The 14,393-nt window shown below is 46.0% G+C and overlaps 1 protein-coding gene across 5 annotated transcripts in view; it reads right to left on the bottom strand.

Moving 5' to 3' along the window:
- LOC309400333 (serine/threonine-protein kinase BRSK2-like) overlaps positions 1–14,393 on the bottom strand; it is a gene marked incomplete at its 5' end in the record, with an annotated part of 234,862 nt that overhangs the window by 176,065 nt on the left and 44,404 nt on the right. For all 5 annotated transcript variants that reach the window (XM_081968749.1, XM_081968750.1, XM_081968753.1 and 2 more), the window contains one exon: positions 6,538–6,632. In XM_081968749.1, coding sequence (XP_081824875.1) covers positions 6,538–6,632 — 95 coding nt within the window. The remainder of the gene's footprint in view (positions 1–6,537; positions 6,633–14,393) is intronic.

Here is a 14,393-nt window from a genome sequence, read left to right as displayed (position 1 = left end):
GAACCTTGTACGTTGATATGGCCTGTAGGCTAATCAATCAGTAAATAATAATATAAGATACAATCATGAATCATAAGATACAACCAACAAAGTGATAGTCACAAGATGTCAATAGAAGTAGGTAATAGGAAAGATGAGAAGAATAATAGTAATACAGTCCTACTACATGGTTAGATATCCTTAGGCATAAGAAATAAGCACTTAGACATAAGTGCTTCACAGTGCTTTATAGCCTTCTCTAAGCGGTTTACAGAGTCAGCCTATTGCCCCCAACAATCTGGGTCCTCATTTTACCGACCTTGGAAGGATGGAAGGCTGAGTCAATCTTGAACCGGTGAGAATCGAACTGCCGAACTGCACTCAGCTGGCAGTCAGATGAAGTAGCCTGCAGTACTGCATTCTAACCACTGTACCACAACTGTACCGCTCATGTTTAGCGAATGGTGGCATGGGGGGGGACGGACGGACGACTCTTTATGTCTAGTTGTTTTGGCATTAAATGCCCTATAGTGGCTTTCTGAGGGGAGAAGTTGAAACAGTTTATGTCCAGGATGTGATGATAGATTAGATGATTGATTGATTCACTGACTGACAGAATGACAGAAAGACAGACAGACAGACAGATAGGAGAGAGACAGAGACAGAGAGAGAGATAAAACAATTTTGCTCTTTTTATATGTTCATTTTTTATTGTTGCGTGCCACCCAGAGTCACTTTGGGTAAGATGAGTAGCTATATGAATTTAATAAATAAATTTGAGGTTTGGAAGACTATTGCCCTTGGTCTGCTTTGTGTAAACAGGGTTTCCCTTGCAATCTCTGGGTCCTTCAGGCTAGACCCATGATGGCGAACCTATGGAGCCATTTCTGAAGGCACACGAGACATTGCCCTGTTGGCTCCAGCGCGCATGCTTGCAAGCTGATTTTCGGCCTTGATTTTTGGCCATTTTTTGCCCTCTGGAAAGTTCCCTGAAGCCTCCAGAGGGCGAAAAACTGCACAATGCACAAACCGGAAGTTCGGGAATGGACTTCTGGTTTGCGCGTTGGGCTGTTTTTCGCCCTCCGGAGGCTTCAGGGAAGCCTCCTGAAGTCTCGGAGGGAGAAAAACGGGGAAACCCGAAAGTCCATTCCTGAACTTCCGGTTTGCATGTTGGGTGATTTTTTGCCCTCCAGAGGCTTCCCTGAAGCCTGGGTTGGGCAAAAAATGGCCCAACGTGCCTCCCGGAAGTCTGGAGGCTTCAGTGAGGCCTGCATGCATGCATGAGGGGTTGTGCGTGCATGCCCGGGGGGTGGGCATTCCATTATGGGTATGGGTATGCGAGGCCACGCGACCACACCCCACGCTCCCCACGCTTTTGGCACACCTTAGCTAAAAGGTTAGCCATCACTGGGCTAGACTAATGTTAACATCTCTCCACCTTCATTTTTGGTTTGATGATTTTTATAGCTTTTTTGATGTTTTTAGTAATTATTACAATAATGCTAGTCTAATATTTATTAATAAACTTTTTAGATTTGTTGTACACCCCCCAGAGTCAGTTTTGTTTTATGGGTGGCCCGTATAAATTTGATAAATAAACAAACAGGAACGAAAAGGAAGCAATTTATGCATGCAAATTGCCTATTCCCTTGAGGGGTCTTTTAATCAGGCAGAGATATTGTAGCATGCTGGATCAGGTAGTGGTCTTGATTGCATCATTTAGGATTAGAAATTCATCTGGAAATCAATCTAAACCCCATCACTGGGAGGGAAAAATTCTAGTATAATCAAGAGCAGACTACTTTCATTTTTTGAGTGAATAGTGAATAGCCATCACAGAATGGCACATGTGCCACACAGGTAAACATAAATGTCTCATAAGCAGTTATTATAAGAAGCTGGATGTTGAGTTATGTAGTCTTAGCGTGTTTAATCCTACTCAAATGTATGAGATATTGATATTTAGCCATGGGCTCCAAAGTAGAGTTCCATGCCACAAACAGACCATTACCATTGGAAAAGAAAAAGGAAAAAAAAGGGAAGGGAATTGCACCCAATCATTTCAAAATATGAGGACCACACAAAAAATATGTTTATTATTTTCAAGGATGCTAACCCTATACTCACCTATTAGATGGCCTGATATATTCACCAAGTTATGCACGGTGCAAAACTTTTAATTAGATACTGCATGTTGTTTTGTTGCCATATTATTTTTCCCTTTCCCAATAAAAAATTGCTGTGCTAAACTACTTATCTTTTTTACTGTACATTTTTTTAATTGTAAAAGCTGGTTGAAGACTGAACTGCACAAAAAGGAATATTTAGGGAACAACTAGCTATATTAAGGAGTCACTAAGGTCATCTGGAATATTTTTTTTGGGGGGGGGGGAGTGGTTTGTTCTGCAAGCTTGTTTCCATTTAGTTTCTGAATGTTTTGTTACCAGACTAGGTAACATCATTAGATGGAATTTCTTGAGGAATGAGAATAGGACAAGAAAATCCTGCTGCTGATGTTACCTAGCCTGGAATGAAACGTTCAGAAACTAAATGGAAACAAGCTTGGAGAGCAAACCACTGCCAGAATCTAAAACCCGAGCTACAAGTGTTTTCTTTTATTTATTTATATTTCATATTTCTAAACCACCCATCTCTAAACTGAAAAAAGTGACTTATGACTAAGATGAAGCTGGAAGGACATGCAAATGCACTACAGGGGAAAATAAAGATTCATTACTTTGAGTCTATCATTATGCTGCAGAAAGTGGGCATCTAGTCTTTGCTCTGGGCCTCCAAGCAAGATCTTTATCTGTCACCCACTTGACTTTTATCAGCTTGTCAGCTTGTCTTTAAAGTACTTGCCAGGACATTAACTGACAAACACAAGGCACTCAATTTGATATAAACCCTCATATATATCTTTCTGTGGTTTGTTTTGCTTTCCATTTGATTGGGTCTTACCAAACTGTAGGACGTTAGCACCCACCCCTCTTCTAGAAGAATGAAATATCCTAAGAAATATTGAAAAGGCAGAAATATTATATTTCCCTGGATAAGAAATGGAGAAACATGTTTTTAGGCAGGAAACAGACTCACTCTTAATAGCCCCCACCTTTGTCAATGGGCCATTGAAAGGCCTGAACCAGTCTATTCTACATAACAAAGATCTCCCCCTTCAGCTCCAGGGTGATGGGGTTAAAGCATGATGGTATTAGGCGTTTACCCATCTCACCACAGGGCACATGGGAAGAAGCAATGCTCAACCAAATTTGGACTCAAAACACAGCCTACAGAGTTGCCCCTGCATGGCCCCATGGGAGTCTGACAACCAATCAGAATAACAGATCAAGATCAAAACCCAAAGAGGGCATAAAACCAGGGACCTTCAGCATCTATGTCTCTTTTTCTTCTTCACCCAACATCTTGAAGCATGTGATTCCCCTTTCTGTTCAGGAGCTCAAGCCATGTGTTCTTGTCCACCATTAAACCATCTTTCCAAGCAGCCTCCATGTTTACAGTGTCTTTTTCCCCACTTGGAACTGAACCCAGAATTTCTTCCAACAAATTGGCACCCAAAGCTGGGACTCCAAGCTAACCTAACCAATGGATATGGCCCAAATAAGCCTCCCTTGCCAGCACAGACCCCATTGAGTCTGGTGGATTTTTCCTGGACCTTAGCCATTTGGAACTAGGTTTTAAAGGGGTTTTGAGTTTTGAGCTCAAAGGCTGCTTGGAAAGAAGGTGAGTACCTCTAAATTTTAATTCTCTAATTTTTAATTTTAAAGCATGGAAAAGCATGGGAAATGTGTGTATGCCTGCATGTGTGTGAGTAAGGGGATCCTTCTCCCAATCACAGCTGGAATTTGCTTCCTCTGTGTTTTACCAAGAGAACCTGGAAAGTATTGGGGTCAGGCCAGAAGACAGGACCTTCTGTTAGGGAAAGGAGAGTGTGTGTGAAAATGGGATGGAAAAGTGAGTGAGAGAAGGTAACCAGCTGGGAAGAAATTTTGTTGTTGTTGTTTCTTTTGTTTTGTCCTGTGAAACCCAAAAAGCAAAGATCTGTTGTGTATGAAGAGTGTAGGAGGTGCTATTACTCACTGCAGAGGGGCAGCAGGTCCTCCCGTGTTCCCTTTTTGCATCCGAAAACCTAGGGCGGATTCCCTGCGAGGAATCGAAATCCTTCCCAGAATCTTTTTCTTTCTGAAACTTATGGTGGGTCACCCAGCTAAGCCAAAGTGAGCCTTACATTTAAAGGGTCATGGGAAGCAGTAGCTTGTGGGTGGCTGAAACATCCCTCGGAGATTTCCTTGAAGCCTGAGACACCAGGCATATGCCTGTCTTAGCCAGCATGAGTAAACAGAAAGCAAGGAAACTGTGTGACAAATGGGCTTTGCTGAGGGATGACACAGGAAAACCCATTTGGCTAAATAAAGGTACTTAAAAGAAAGGGAAAATGATGGAGGTTTTTTTGTTTTTTCTTGTCTGTATGCTTGTCTCCTCCTCTCTGTTTTCTATGCAACCACGTGGTATGTTTGTTAAGATTTGTGCCTTCCCTAATTTAGGTTTAGGTTTAGGTTTAGGTTTATTTGGATTTATATGCCGCCCTTCTCCAAAAGGACTCAGGGCAGCGTACAACATTAAAAACACACATCACAAAAGTTAAAAAAAGATTAAACCCATTTCCAAAAACCTAAACCTAAACCTAAGTAAAGAGAACTATTCTTTTTTCCTTCCCTCTCTGTACCTTAAAGTAACAACCCAAAGTTATGAGGGAATGTTTTAAGTTCATTTACAGAAAAAAATCAGTCTTGCATTTACTGTATGTGTTTAAATGATTTTACCTGTTCATCTCTTTCCTGAAGCATGTGAATCCAGCTTCCTTTTCTCATCTGTGATATCCCCATATTGTTACCAGTTTATCCGTTTAGCAACTGCAATACTGATATGTTGTTTTTTTCAAACTCTGCCTGCAAGCTATCTATCCACTCCCCCTCCCCTTACCTCTAATCCTCCAACAATGCCTTTTCTGTGAGGGAGGGGACCTTGTTCTCGTGTCTTTCAGCCCTGCACAGATGAGCAGAGCACATGGATCCAGATGCCTCCAGAGGAGACCTTCCATCCATTTGAGCCAGGAATTGGGTTTGGATCCTGTCCTCCACTGAAAGTCATCACTGCAACCAGAGTGGAGCAGACCTTCCCAAGCCTGACTCACCAGCCTTACCACCAAGCCAAGTCTAATACCACCCAGAAGACATGAAAGAAAGGACCCTGAGATGGACAAGTAAAGACTAAAAGACTCTTTTCAATCCCCAGAAGACAGCTGGAAAGATGATGGGGGAGAATTAAAAGGGGATGTAGTTGCCCCAATTAAAAAAAAAATACAAAATTACCATTTCCTCTATGTTATGGCTAAAGCTATCTGGCATTAGCACAGACTTCAGAAACTGTACTACTGTACAGAAAAATACTTCAGCTGAACCACTCATGTGAAATTATTCCACTTTGCAGAACAAATCAAAGGCAAGGGAAAAGATTTGCTCTGGTGGTGCAGACTGAGACAGTCTGGACAAACAGGCCAAAGTCAGGATATTAGAGCCATGGGAATCTTACCTAATCCTGATTCTATTCTGGGTTGTGCCGTTCTTACATAGAGATCATATACATTTTAGAGTATCTATCAGAGGTGGGTTGCTCCCGGTTCAGCCCAGATCAGCCAAACCAGTACTAGCAGCAGCAGGAGGCTCTGCCCATACACCCAGATGCTTCTGCGCATACGCAAGAGCCCACGCAGAAGCGTGCCCGAACCAGTAGTAAAAAAATTGACAACCCACCACTGGTATCTATCTATGTTTTGCACATCCTTTGTTAGGCAGCAAACTCTTACTGCTCTTTCTCCACAACAACTTGCAGCTACAAGTGTCCACAGCAAGCCATGAGGATGTCAAAAGGACATATGTGTCTTGAGGCTACTGCACAAATGACACTGGTGTGTACTTGAGTCATAATGTCAGATGCAAATACCTAAAAGACATGACATCTGCGTGATGCTTATATCATCATTTGCCCCCAACTCCCATCAGTTACTTAGAACAATTTCTATAGTCATCCCTCCATTGCTGTGCCAAATTAATGGGATTGCATTAATGAGGACAGAGTGCATATAACTTCAATGACAGCTAAGGGGTTGCTATGAAGTTGCTCTAAGTACCTAGTGGAGAAGCCACCTCAGTAGCATCACTCTGTGCTGCCTTCTTTAAATTTGACAACTTGTTGAGAGACTGCATTAATTTTGCAAATTTCCCAGTGGCTAGAAATTGACTGGCAAATTTCTTCAGGGCACCAATACAGACTATGAATCAAATAGATTTCTTTGCTAAGGGTTCCACTTTTATCAGACTTCAACCTTCCCACAGGAAGGAAGGTGAGATGCATAGAAAGCATGCCATGCAATTTATTTATCTCTGGATTGTGGATTCAGTACCTCACTCTTTTGTTCTCCTCCAATCTCCCCCCCCCCCTCCCTGGCCGCTATAACCCTAAGAAATATGATTTGCTTACCTTCATCAATACAGACTCAGAAAGCTTTTCCCGGTTCACTATCTTAATGGCAACTTTCTGCCCTGTGATGCAGTGTACACCCAACTTCACCAGACCTACGGAAACAAGAAAGGCACTAGAGTTCTACCATAATGCAATGTACCAAAGCTTTGTGAAATCAATTCATTCCGTTCTCTGCAATAGCACTTCCTTCAAATGTGCCTGTTTACTAGCACATGCTTGGTAGGCTTCTGAGATGAGGGAACTGCAAGGCAAATAAAAGATGCATTGGCAGAAAAAGGATAGAGCAGAAGAAGGCTGTGAATGAACTAGAACTACCAAATTACAGGTAGTCCTCAACTTACAACAATTCATTTAGTGACCATTCAAAATTGAATCTCTTTGAGCCTTTCCTTATTTCTGAGTTCAAGTGCTCTCCATCCATCCTTGACTTGGCAGCAAACTATACTGATGTAGTTTCCTCCTCTGCCCCCTCTCTTCCCAGCCACTGACTTCTCTCCAGAATAAAAGTAGTCCTCGATTTACAATTCATTTAGTGACTGTTCAAAGTTACAATGGCTCTGAAAAAAGTGACTTATGAACATTTTTCATAGTTATGCAGTATACCTATGGTCAAGTGATCAAAATTCAGATGCTTGGCAACTGATTCATATTTATGACGGTTGCAGTGTCCCGGGGTTACTTGATCACCTTTTGCAACCATCTGACAAGCAGTCAATGGGAAAGCCAGATTCACTTAACAACCGTGTGACTAACTTAACAACTGCAGTGATTCACTAAACCACTTTGGCCCAAAAAGTCATAAAATGGGGCAAAATTCACTTAATAACTATCTCACTTAGCAACAGAAATTTTGGTCAATTGTGGTCGTAGGTCAAGGACTATCTGTAGTCGTCTTCCTTTTTTTCTCTCTGTCAAATTAGTATGCATTGGACTGATTTCTATGACTGAAATAATCATTGGGTATCTACATTTACTGATTCTTACAACTTCCCACAAAAACTCATTAATGGTCTTGGAGCATGTGAAAAATTGAAAGAGTAGCCACGCACAGCCACTTGGGTCATTGCTCTGAAATTTGATAACTCTAACCAATTCCTGCGTTTTACTTAAGGTCTCTTCAAAGCTAAGTTTAGTGCTTGGCGGAGAGGCTTTAGACAGAGAAATAACTTGCTGTATGGAAGAGAAAGAAACAGAAGCAGAGTAAGCTGAGAAGTTAGAGAGATAATGAAGAAGATACAAGAATGGTGGAAGGATCTCTTCTCAAAACTGCTATTTAGCCAGGGTTCCTCTCTTCACTCCTATTATATTTGCTAATTAAGCATCGATGAAAGATATTATAAATAACAATAATGCTATATTTACAAAGCAAATATGTGCATGTGTTCCATGGGAAAAGTTTGTGCGTGTATTTCCAAGTACTTCAGTGCTATCTCATCCAGGGGGCATAAAATCCATGTAGTACTGCTTGGGATAGAATAGGAATAGGAATAGGAATAGGAATAGGAATAGGAATAGGAATGGAATGGAATGGAATGGAATGGAATGGAATAGAATAGAATAGAGTAGAATAACAGAGTTGGAAGGGACCTTGGAGGTCTTCTAGTCCAGCCCCCTGCTCAGGCAGGAAACCCTATACCATTTCAGACAGATGGTTGTCCAATCTCTTCTTAAAAACTTCCAGTGTTGGAGCATTCACAACTTCTGGAGGCAAGTTGTTCCACTGGCTAATTGTTCTGTCAGGAAATTTCTTCTTAGTTCTAGGTTGCTTCTCTCCTTGATTAGTTTCCATCCGTTGCTTCTTGTCCTGTCCTCAGGTGCTTTGGAGAGTAGCTTGACTCCCTCTTCTTTGTTTCAACTCCTAAGATATTGAAACACTGCTATCATGTCACCCCCAGTCCTTCTTTTCATTAGACTAGACATACCCAAGTCCAGCAACACTTCTTTATATGTTTTAGCCTCCAGTCCCCTAATCATCTTTGTTGCTCTTTTCTTCACTCTTTCTGGATGCCCTTCACAACACTACTACAGGTAGTCCTTGAGTTACGACCACAGTTGAGCTCAAAATTTATGTTGCTAAGTTGAAACATTTGTTAAGTGAGTTTGCCCATTTTTACCACTTCTCTTGCCAGAGTTGTTAAGTGAATCATTGCATTTGTTAAGTTAGTCACATGGTTGTTAAATGAATCTGGCTTCCCCATTGATTTTGCTTGTTCCACATGATCCTGCGACACTGCAAGTTTTATAAATATGAACCACTTGCCAAGCATCTGAATTTTGATCATGTGACCATTGGAGTGCTGCAACAGTGTGAAAAACAGTCATAAGTCACATTTTTCAGTGCTGTAACTTTGAATGGTCACTAAATGGACTGTTGTAAGTTGAGGACTACCTGTAGTAGCTTGCAAGGAAAATGCTTATACTCTGGAATTAATCCACTTAGAGATAGGATACTTCCAATTACCATTGAAATACAATATATTTTCATTATTAGCCCTTTTTTCCTATATTCCCCACTTCTCTGCAAGATGCAGAATTAGAACTGCAACTTTATCTACCTTGAGCTGTCCTCATGGTGACGATGACCATTACATGTTAAAAAAACCTTCGCTCCCATTTACATCTAACCCTGGCATGTAACAACTTCTGCTCTGTCTCCATGATGCTGACTTCATCTCATCTCCAGCTCAGACATAAGACATCTTACAGTAGATGATGTGATGCAAAAGTGCTTCACACTTATTCCAACCTTGTCCAAGATGAGTATTACTGTATTTTAAATGTGCTAGGCCAGGGGTCGGCAACCATAAACACTCAAAGAGTCATTTGGCCCTGTTTCCCACAGAAAAGAAAACACCGGGAGCCACAAAACTCTTCCTGTGCCTGACTACTTCCTGAATGGCCACAAAACTAGCATATGTAGTTGAATTAAATGTTCTGTGTTCTTCTGAAAATTTTCCTTTCTTGGATTTATCCATGTTTGGACTACTGGGGTTAGAAAAGCTCAATAAATCGTGTGCCAGCGGGTATCACACATTGGCAATTGTGATGCATATTTTGAGTGACAGGGAGCCACAGCAGTGGGATGAAAGAGCCACATGTGGCTCCAGAGCCCTGGGTTGCTGACCCCTGTGCTAGGCTAATGTTTTCACTGGCTGGGGCCTGGGGAATTATGGGAGTTGAAGTTCACAACATTTTAAAGTTGGCAAGTTTGAAAAATATTGTGTTAAGTTTTATAACCCTTTAAAGGTAGTTCTCAACTTATGACCACAATTGAGTCCAAAATTTCTGTTGCTAAGTGAGACAGTTACGTGACTTTTGCCTCATTTTATGCCCTTTTTTGGCGCAGTTGTTCCATGAATCACTGCAACTGCAAACTGCAATCTGGCTTTGCTTGTCAGAAGGTTGCAAAAAGTGATCACATGAATCACTGCAACTGTAAACTGCAATCTGGCTTTGCTTGTCAGAAGGTTGCAAAAAGTGATCACATGACCCTGGGACACTGCAACCATCATATATATGATGGTTGCAATGAGGAGGAGGAGCTTCCTGGGGGAATGGCGGCTTGCCTCTAAGCTCCGCAGGATCGCGGGGGCTTTTGGGAAAGTAGGGATGCTGCCGACCCTGTTTCTACCTCGAGGGTCGGGGAGTCTGTTGGCGACCACCCCTGGCGTCGTCCTGGATCCAGGTTGGTGCACCGGGGTGGTCGGATAGCCGGATAGGAGTAGGAGAACACCCGGCTGGAGTTGGAGCTGGGATCACCGCTCGGAGCTGGCGTTCGGAGCTGGTGTTTTCCGAGCGTATTTGAACATCTCTGAGCGAGGTGGTGGGGAACGGAGCGAAATGGAGCGAGCGGAGGAACAATGAGGGCAGGAGCGGCAATGGGGGCGACCCTAACAACCCGAGCGGCCACATGGCGACGGTATGGAGGTGGCGGCGGCAGGGGCGGTTGGAGACGCCGAGCGCCGAACTCCTCGGCCGCCATAAGCACCAGACCAGAGGGGCGGGCCGCGAGAGGGAGGATGAGGCCCGAGGCGCAGGACGGCGCCGGAAGATCTTTAGGAGAACTGTGGAGGACTGTGGAGGAGATTAAAACAGTCCTGCGGGCCTCGGAACACGGCTTTGGGTTGCCGAGTAGGCGGAGGGCCACTCGCGACGAAGGCAGGCTGTGGAAGGGGAGACGCTGGAGAAGCGAGTGGCCATACGCGAAAAGGTTTCGACTCTCACCCCGCCGTTTTTTGCTTTGCTTTCCTGAGAACTTGCCTCTTGCTTCTTCCGCACGCTTATTCTCAGCTACCAACTTTACCACTCTGACTTTGGGCTTTACCATTACTGCCCATTACGAACTGCACCTCAGCTCCATTCGTAGATCAGCTGGCGAACTCACCACCCATCCTTTCCACCTTAGGATGAACAACTACCCCCCTTTTTAGGGAATCCCGGCTTATAAAACCAGAACAACAACCACAGCACCCGAAAACATATGCGGCCCTGTGTGTAACAAGATTTATTCGAGGTCAGATCTGCTGCTGCTGCGAGAGTCCCCCCTCTCGCAGATATGGCCCTCTGCCCTTTCAAGGGCCCACCTTGATGACGGGTTTGTTAACCCAGAGAGGTGGAGGAAACGGAAGCTCAGGGGTTTTTTAATAAAAAGTTTTTTAACAGTTTTTAGGGGCTCTAAAGGGGAGGGAAGGGCTAAACAGACCAGGAATGGGATTAGTGCCAGGCGAACAGGTGTGGTCAGGAGGGGAGTGAGCGGAGCGGGGGAGAGGGGGGGAAATAACATTCCTACAGAGGGCCTTGTTATACCAACGGTCGTAGGGAGGGGTGGGTGCGAGGACAGACAAAAAGCTTGCAGTCGGTTGGGAGACCGTGGTTGCTGGACACACCCGGTCACTTGTACCAACCCCCGCATACTAGGTGGTCAGGATCTACAGAGCCAGGGCCTGAGGCTGATGCTGTGTAATGCGAGGTCTGTTGTCAACAAGGCCCCCCTCATAAAAGATCTGATTTCAGAGGGGGAGCCAGACCTTGCAGGAATAACGGAGACCTGGTTGGGCCACGAGGGAGGTCTGCCCCTCGTGGAAATGTGCCCACCAGGCTACCGTGTATTCCACCAGCCACGGGCCCAGGGTAGGGGTGGTGGGGTAGCGGTGATCATACGGGAGAGTCTGGAACCGAGAGAGTTCACTGTGCCACAGACATCCGGGTGTGAGTCTCTGGGCGTGAGATGGGGCCCAGGCAGACAGTTGGGCCTGCTGATTGTATACTTGGCTCCTCGCTATACATCAGCGGCCCTGCCCGAACTCCTCGAGCTGATCACAGAGATGGCAGTTGAGACCCCCAAACTGTTAGTTATGGGGGATTTCAACTTGCCGTCGATGGGAGAAGCATCCGAGGTGGTCCGGGAGTTCATGGCTTCCATGACAGCCATGGACCTGACTCAATTAATTCAGGGCCCCACGCACGAGGGAGGCCACACACTGGATCTTGTTTTTGTCTCTGGCCAGTGGACGAGTGATCTGGGAATAGGGGACTTAGTCATCACACCCATGTCATGGTCAGATCACTCACTTCTCCGGCTTGACTTCCCTGGCACTACCCCCCACCGCGGGGAGGCGGAACCAGAATGTCCTAGATGGTTCCGCCCCAGGCGCCTGATGGATCCGGATAGGTTCCAGACGGAGCTTGGGCCACTTCCTGTCGACCTGACCCGCTCCCGGATGGAGGACCTGGTAGCCGCATGGAATAGTGCGGCCGCCGGGGCCTTAGACCGGGTTGCGCCTTTGCGGCCTCTCCTGTGGCAAAGATCAACCCTGGCCCCTTGGTTTACCGAGGAGCTGAGGGTGATGAAACGCCACAAGAGATGCCTAGAGAACAGATGGAGATCCTCTCACTCCGAATCTGACCGAACACAGGTAAGAACCTATTTAAGGACATACCTTATGGCATTGAGAGTGGCCAAACGTCGATATTGTGCCACTCTCATTGCATCCGCAGACAACCGCCCTGCTGCCCTGTTTCGGGTGACCCGCTCCCTCCTGTCACAGAGGCCGCGGGAAGCCCCCTTGCAGGGCAGGGCAGAGGAATTTGGGGAATATCTGCAGGATAAAATCGCTCAGATACAGAGGGAATGGGTCTCCTTCAGTGATCCAGGGGAGACGTCCGAGGCCAGTCTTGAGAGACCATTCTGGGAGGAGTTTGACTCTGTTGCCACCGAAGATTTGGACAGGTTGCGTGGGCGACTGCGAGCCACCACATGTTTATTGGACCCATGTCCCTCCTGGCTTGTACTGGCATCCTGGGAGGTTACACGAGGCTGGCTCTTGGGACTAGTGAACGCTTCATTGAGCGAGGGGTTCCTACCAGCCGCCTTGAAAGAGGCGGTTGTGAGGCCCTTACTCAAGAAGCCTTCTCTGGACCCAACTGAGCTAGCAAATTATCGTCCTGTCTCCAACCTTCCCTTTCTAGCGAAGGTTGTAGAGAGTGTGGTTGCTATACAGTTCCCACGTCACCTGGAGGAAACTGATTATCTAGACCCGCGCCAGTCCGGCTTCCGACCCGGGCACAGCACAGGTAGATGATCTCTGGAGAGCCAGGGATAGGGGTTGCTCCTCTATCCTGGTTCTATTAGACCTCTCAGCGGCTTTCGATACCATCGACCATGGTATCCTATTGCGCCGGCTGGAGGGGCTGGGGGTAAGAGGCACCATTTTACGGTGGTTCTGCTCCTACCTCTCTGACCGGACGCAATGTGTGTTGGCAGGGGAGCAGAGGTCGACCCTAAGGTCGCTCACTTGTGGGGTGCCACAGGGGTCGGTCCTCTCACCCCTCCTGTTCAACACATACATGAAACCGCTGGGTGAGATCATCCGTGGTTTTGGGGTGGGATACCATCTGTACGCTGACGACACGCAGCTGTACATCTCCACCCCGAACCACCCAACCACCCAATGAGGCCGTTGACGTGATGTCCCGGTGTTTGGAAGCCGTACGGGTCTGGATGGGAGACAACAGACTTAAACTCAACCCCTCCAAGACGGAGTGGCTGGCCATCGGGGGCGAGCAACTGGCCCCCGTGGAGCGGGCATGCAATTTGGGCGTCCTCCTAGATGCCCGGCTGTCTATGGATGACCATGTGGCAGCCGTGGCAAGGGGGGCGTTTCACCAGGTTCGCCTGGTGCGCCAATTGCGCCCCCTATTGGACCGGGATGCCCTTCGCACAGTCACTCATGCACTGGTGACGTCCCGTCTGGATTACTGTAATGCTCTCTACATGGGGCTTCCCTTGAGATGCACCCGGAGACTGCAGTTGGTCCAGAATGCGGCCGCGCGGGCAGTTATGGGGAGTACGAGGTACTCCCATGTGACACCTCTCCTGCGCGAGCTGCACTGGCTTCCTGTAGCGTTCCGGGTGCGTTTCAAGGTGTTGATCACCATCTTTAAAGCGCTCCATGGCATGGGACCTAATTATTTGCGGGATCGTATCCTGCCCCATACATCCCTGCGACCAATTCGCTCTCACAGAGAGGGACTCCTCCAGGTGCCGTCCACTAAGCAATGCCAGAGGGCGGTGCCGAGGGGAAGGGCCTTCTCTGTGATGGGCCCAGCCCTCTGGAATGACCTCCCCCCCGACATTAGGACAACTACCGATCTCCACTCCTTCCGCACGAAACTCAAGACCCACCTGTTCCAACTAGCTGGCCTGGCTTGAATTACAACTACATTTTCTAATCCCCCCTGGACAATTTTAAATCTAAACTCACTGATTTTTGGGTATTTTAATTGTTTTAAATTTTATTGTGTTGTTTTTAACTTATGATTATTTATTTATGAATTGTACAATGTTTTGATTC

This window comes from Natrix helvetica (genome assembly GCF_964273705.1).
Source record: "Natrix helvetica genome assembly, chromosome: W".
NCBI lineage: Eukaryota > Metazoa > Chordata > Lepidosauria > Squamata > Natricidae > Natrix > Natrix helvetica.
The sequence above is the reverse complement of the archived record's forward strand: the minus strand, read 5'-3'. Positions and strand labels throughout refer to the sequence as shown.